We start from the raw sequence: 6,288 nt of genomic DNA on the forward strand, positions 1-6,288 counted from the left end.
TTCTTAAAAGAACCTCGCGCTGCCTCGCGGCGAGGGGCCGGTGCCGCTGCGCGCTTTGCTTGGGGTCAGGCCGCGCTCGGGTCAGGCACAGGCGTCCCCAGCCCTGTGGCCGCCGAAGCGCGCCTCCACGCCTCCGCCCTGGGAGCCGCCATCTTGCCACTTCCCCTCGCCCGGCCGTCCGCGGGCGTCAGTAGCGACTTTCAGCACAAAACAAAGATGGCGGCTGCGGCATCTGGGGAATGCCCGGATGAGAATGCCTCAGACGCCGTTGGCCCCGCCCCCTTGGGAACTGCCCCCTGGGTCGCCGAAGGGACACACGCCAGAGGAATCGCTTTAACTAGCAGTGGGGACAGGGCACAGGTTGCTGAGGGTGGCTGACGGAGACATTAGAGTCAGGCCTCGTAGCGGGGAGCGGACGTTTTCCTGCTCCGCACGCCCAGCTGCCTCCGGAAGGGTGGCCCGAAGCCCGCCTCCGGGGGAGCCGGAGGCGGGGTGGGAGCGAGAGGTAACGCGGCCTGGCGCGCCACGCCGGGGGCGGAGCCCTCCCAGGCTCCCAGGCCTGCTGTCCCGCCCCTACGCGGGGGCGCCGCCGCGGCCAACGTCGCCCCGAGAAAAAGAGCGGGGCCGCCGCGCGCCGAGCCGCCTGCCGCCCCTCCTGCTGTCGGGCGGGCAGCCAGGCTGGCGGCGCCTGAGGCGAGCGGGCGGGCGCGGGAGCGGTCCGCATCGCCCCGCGTCACCTCGCGTCACCCCGCCCCGCCTGCTTCCCAGGGCCCCGCGCCCCGCCCCGCGCGCAGGCGCACGGCCGCCTTTCGGCTCCGCCCTTTTTCGAGATTTGAATTTCCCCCAGCAAAGCGAGAGAGGCAAAATACCCGGATGGTGATCGCTGGCCTTTTCGCGCCAATCCTGTAAGTTCTCACAACAACCTTGAGAGGTGGGTACTGTCATCACCCCTATGTTCCAAATCTTGCAGGAGGCTGTCTGGTCGCTGCGCTGTCATGCTCACTGCCAGACGCAGGGTGTAATGCGCTGCTCTCCGGGCTCTTGGAATGACAGCAGATGATTTTTCCCGTTTCTCTCATCTTTATTTGATCTTTACATTCACCAACCCCCAGCCGAAATTTGGCCTTTCCCGCAATTACAAGTGTAGACAGCAAAGCACAGAGCGTTAGCCTGGTGACTGTGTCACCAAAGGAAATGACAGATCATTTGAGAGCATATAAATTTTCTTGTAGATATCCTGAAATTAAAGAAATTACAAGTTATTACAGAATAACTGCTTTGAAATTACTGTAGTTGGGCTTCCCTGGTGGCGCAGTGGTTGGGAGTCCGCCCGCCAAGGCAGGGGACATGGGTTCGAGCCCTGGTCGGGGAAGATCCCACATGCCGCAGAGCAGCTAAGCCCGTGCACCACAGCTACTGAGCCTGCGCTCTAGAGCCCGTGAGCCACAACTACTGAGCCTGCATGCCACAACTACTGAAGCCAGCGTGCCTGGAGCCCGTGCTCCGCGGCGGGAGGGGCCCCTGCGGTGGGAGGCCCGCGCGCCACAGCTGGAGAGAGCCCGCTCGCAGCAATAGGACCCAACGCAGCCAAAAATAAATAACTAAAATAAATAATTTTATTTTAAAAAGGAAATTGCTGTAGTTATTCAACCTGCCCATAGATCCTGTAATTTAACCTATTAGTAAAGAAGCACGTATATTATATATCATACATTACATTTTCAAAAATACTTTAATAACTGTCTTTCGACATGTTAAGTTTCTGTTGTAATTCTGTTTTAGTTTATGCATTTGGAAGCATTTGTTTGAGAAAAGACCAAAGAGTCCTGTGACACAGCCAAAGGACAAGAGCCCTCATCTGTGTTTCTGTGCCACCAACTGCCCTAGGTGACCTTGTCCGTTCACGTCACCTCTCTGGCCCCAACTCCTTCCCCTGTAAAATAAGGAAGCCAAGCCGCTGGTTCCCAGGCGCCTTAGCCACATTCAGTGATTCTGTCCTCAGAGTTCAAGAATCACTACGGTAGTTCCAGGCTCCTTGGGCATCCAAGTGGCCCAGATTGAGCTCTCCTACTGCTGGTGTCCCGTGGTACAGCCCTCAGACTGGTGTCCCCTTAGCCGCAGAAAGGGAACAAGGTGGTCAGGGTAGTCACGGGCACAGTAAGCCGTTGTCGTGAATGATACAGGCCAAAGAAACCACCACCGTGACACGTGACAGTGGCTCCTGCTTCAATGCATACAGACTGCGGAAGCAGGAGAGTTTAAGGAACACGTCTTAACCCCTTAGCCAGGAGATTGTCACGTTTTGCAGGACTTCCCCCAGAGACCCCAGCACCAGACCAGGGGAGAGCCCTTGGACCTTCATGTGCCGGGGGAAGCTGGGAAGAACTTTGAGAGTCACGTAACACGTGTCACAGCACCTCAGGGGTACGGAGGAGCTAGGCCGTAAGGTACCCAGCCTGGCCTTCCTGGTGGACTTGGGAAGTTCGTTTGATTGCACGTCACTTTCAGCTTGCGCAAGGGCTCAGTAGCCTCTGCCCAGCAGCGGGAGAGGAGTCACTTTCCACGCCCTTCCTGGGCCTCCTTGTCTATCAAGCTGACAGTGTTGGACTCCGGTCCCCAGCTCTCCTCCATGCTGGCTGGCAGACGAGAGGGTCAGGCTGGCGCTGGCCGCGTGGGGCCCAGGAGGCCTGGGTCTTCACACCAGGGAGTCGGGCCCCAGGTGGCGCCAGGGAAGGACCTGGAGAAACAAACGAGGCCGGGCCTCAGCTGGTGTCCCAGCCAGACTCAGGAGCGGAATGGGGAAGTGCCGGTGCCAGAGCGGAAGCCATAGCCGAGTTGAGGGTGTCAGCAGGCCAGGCACAGGACGGACCCGCAGGACTACATGAGCATGGCACTTTGGTGTCTGGCCAAGAGGTTGGGGCGTGATCGTGTGTGAGTGGAGAGCCGGCCACCGAAGGGTGCCAAGCAGGGGCGGCCCTTGAGGGAGATGCTGGGGGCTGCTGTGTGCAGACCACGTTAGCGGTGGCCAGCCTGGAAGTGGGAAGCCCGGGGCAGGGGCAGCCCCCCAGCCTAGAGGCTCCTTAACCGGAAGCCGCAGCGGGGAGGCGTGAGGCAGCGCTGCGTGCTGAGGTGGCGGTCAGGACAAGGCCTGCAGTTCCCTCGTGGAAACGCCGGTCCCCTTAGCAACAGGCCCCCAAGGCAGGATGGGGGCCAGAAGCCTCACCAAGACACCCAGCGGGCCCCGTCCCGGATCTTCCACGTGGGCCCCACGGCCAGTCTGAGAAGCGAAATGGCAAACAGGATGAGGAAAAAGGGCAGGGGTGCCGGTTTGGGGCCTGAACCGAAACCGAGCAGGTCTTTGCAGAGCAGCGGAGGGCGAGCGCAGAGTCAGACCCTGCCCGGCCCTTTCAGGGCCTGAACTGCAGGAGGGCAGGTGGACATTGGGCCTCAGCAATAAACTGTGGTCTACATAACTAAGAACTCATTTAATTCACACCGTGACTCCGCAGGGAGGTACTGGTAGCATCCCCATTCTGCAGGTATGCAAACCGAGGCCCGGAAGGGTTAAGGCCCAAGATCACACGGTTAGTAGCTGGGGGCGCTGGGCTTTGAGCACGGACAGTCCCTCTCGTCCCCACGCTTGCCTGCCTGATTGCTGTCTTCTCTTTGAGTCACTTTCAGGGCATCGAACCTCTTCTCTTGTTGATATTAATGCATCTCTTGGCTACCTGGCCAGCTCACACTGCGGCAGGCCCCAGAGCAGTTGATGGTCCAGGAAAAGTCCACATTGTTTTAAAATTATCGGACCGCTTCTGTGACTGCAGGAAGTGGAAGGTCTTCTTGTGAGCCGAGGACAGAAGGTGATTTTGAACGGCGTGGCACTTCAGGGGCAGGCAGGAGGGTGGACCAATGGGGGACGGCTCCCTGTGCCACCTGGCCTCACATCTAAGAAGCAGAAGGGAGTCCTCCCCCGCCCTCCTCCTACCCACCCCCGCCATCCTTGCCTTAGATTCCAGAACTCGGACCACAGTTAATGGTTTCTCTTTTAACCGGGTATTTGGTTCAAAGGGCTTTGGGACTGGCTTGGAAACTTCCACATTTGTAATGCCACTGAGGTGGAAAAGCCCATTCTGAGTTTTAACAGCAGACCTAGGAAAGATTTAAGTCTCTAAATGCAGTGGCTCGAAGGGAACTAGGGCAAGGGGCAAAGAGCATAGGTATCAGGAGAGAGGGGCACAAAACCTCTAGGTGAAAGAGGCTTCTAGAGCCTTCTAGAGGCCACGCATAAGAAGGTGAATGGACTGTGGGTATTCCTGCACTTTTATTTCTGTGGGGGTTCTTTCGTTTTTTTTTTTTTTCTGATGTTGGTGGACCTGAGGCTGAGAATCGGGAAGACGGAGGCTCTTCTTCGGATGGATTTCTTTCTACCCACACTCTTTAACTACACTCTTTTTGTAACCACAAAGGAAGAAGGCAGAACGATCCTCCACCGGTGCCAACCAATCAGCAGAACCCTCGCCTTCCTCCGGGCCACCACCTCCACGCGGGGCAAGGTCGCGGCATCTGCGTCGGAAATCACGGGGAATTCTTCCTGCTGGCTCAGCTGGCAAAAAAACTGTTTATCTGAATTCTGAAATAACAGCGGAGACGGCTGCTCTCTTAAGCTCTCCGACCCGGGTCACACATAGGGTTCCAGATGAAGCCCGAGTCGGGGCAGGCCCTCTTGCACGTGGCCCTGGTCAGCTGCCTCTGCGCGGCCACCGTCCACACCGGTGTTTTCGCAGGTGTCTCTGTCCCAGTGGGCTATGAGCACTACGCCGAAGCGCCGGTCGCCAGCCTCCCTGCCTTCCTGGCCATGCCCTTCAACTCGCTCGTTAACGTGGCCTACGTGCTCCTGGGGATGTACTGGCTGCAGAGCAAGGCCAGCGCCCCGGGCGGCCCCACAGAAGCGCGGAAGGCTTGCTTCGTGAAGGACGTCTTTGCGGGCATGGCCCTGGTCTACGGCCCGGTTCAGTGGTTGCGCGTCACGATGCAGACGTGCCCCACCGCCGTGTTGGACCAGTGGCTCACCTTGCCCATCTTTGCGTGGCCGGTGGCCTGGTGCCTCTGGCTGGACTGGGGCTGGAAGCCCTGGCTGTTCCTGGCTGTCGAGGGCCTCTCCCTGTGCAGTTACAGCCTGGCCCTGCTGCACCCCCGTGGGTTTGAGGTGGCACTGGGCGTCCACATCGCAGCAGCCGTGGGGCAGGCCCTGCGCACTCAGGGCCGCCACGGCAGCGCTTCCTCGGGGAAGTACTTGGCTCTGGGCGTGCTCTGCTGCCTGGGTTTTGTGCTCCTCAAGCTCTGTGACCACGAGCTCTCGCAGTGGCGTCTCTTCCAGCGGCTCACGGGCCACTTCTGGTCCAAAGTCTGCGATGTGCTCCAGTTCCACTTCGCCTTCTTGTTCATGACCAACTTAAACACCTGCCGAAGATGCCCTCCTGCGGAGAAGATGCGTTAAAGTGTGGAAGGAAGGTGCTAACCCACCCTAACATCAAAATGCGCCCTCCGCCGGCATCCTGTCGTCAGTGTTCAGAGTCCTGGGTGCAACAAGACGGGATGATGACAGAAGACTGCCCCTTCCTTCAAACGTATGGGCTTCAATACTCTGAGTATGAATATTCAACATTATGAAATGTTATGCTGTCTGCAACTTACTTTCAACGGGTTAAAGCAAATATCTAAGGGCCGGGATGTGGGGTTCCATTTTACTATCCTTGTCATTTTTCTGTAGTTTGAAATTTTTCAAAATAAAACGTTGGGGGGAAATGACCCCAAGAAATCCATCAGACTCACGGTTGGACAAAGAATGGTTGTCTGCTTCGGGGTGTGGGCTACAAGCATGGGCTGGCGACAGTGGGGCAGGGTAGCCTCTGGCTGGCGTGCCAGGCCAGGCGCTGGGGTTACAAGTGAGCGTCTCCAGAGGTATCTGGCCTCAGGGAGACTGAGTCATAGTAAACACACGCGCCTAGCAGACTGGTGGGGAAATCCGAAGCCCAGAGCACTAACTCACTGTGACATCTGTGACTGCCAAGCTGACAGCAGGTCAAATGGAAGTCACGTCACCTCAGATCCTCTGTGGAACAACACCCACAAATGTCAAAAGGTGAATCCTCAAGCTGGGTCTTCCCTCAGAGCCAGGGTATAGCTTAGATGTCCTCAGCAGCTAGGGTTACTGAAGTGTCAAGTGTCTGTCACCCACGGAGAAACCTGGGTCCTTAGGAACCATGATCCCCTGATGGCATCCCAGCA

The 6,288-nt window shown here is 57.9% G+C and overlaps 1 protein-coding gene across 1 annotated transcript; it reads left to right on the forward strand.

Moving 5' to 3' along the window:
• Nucleotides 1-4,696: 4,696 nt before the first annotated feature.
• Nucleotides 4,697-5,497, forward strand: TMEM187 (transmembrane protein 187). Its single transcript, XM_065900310.1, has one exon. The coding sequence runs from the start codon at nt 4,697-4,699 to the stop codon at nt 5,495-5,497; it is 801 nt and encodes a 266-aa protein (XP_065756382.1).
• The last annotated feature ends 791 nt before the right edge of the window (nt 5,498-6,288 follow it).

This window comes from Phocoena phocoena, chromosome X, assembly GCF_963924675.1.
Source record: "Phocoena phocoena chromosome X, mPhoPho1.1, whole genome shotgun sequence".
In the NCBI taxonomy this organism is placed as follows: Eukaryota; Metazoa; Chordata; class Mammalia; order Artiodactyla; family Phocoenidae; genus Phocoena; species Phocoena phocoena.

What these genes read in the sequence shown, in the direction of transcription:
- TMEM187 (XM_065900310.1), top strand. Translation starts at nt 4,697, where the DNA reads ATGAAGCCCGAGTCGGGGCAGGCCCTCTTGCACGTGGCCCTGGTCAGC.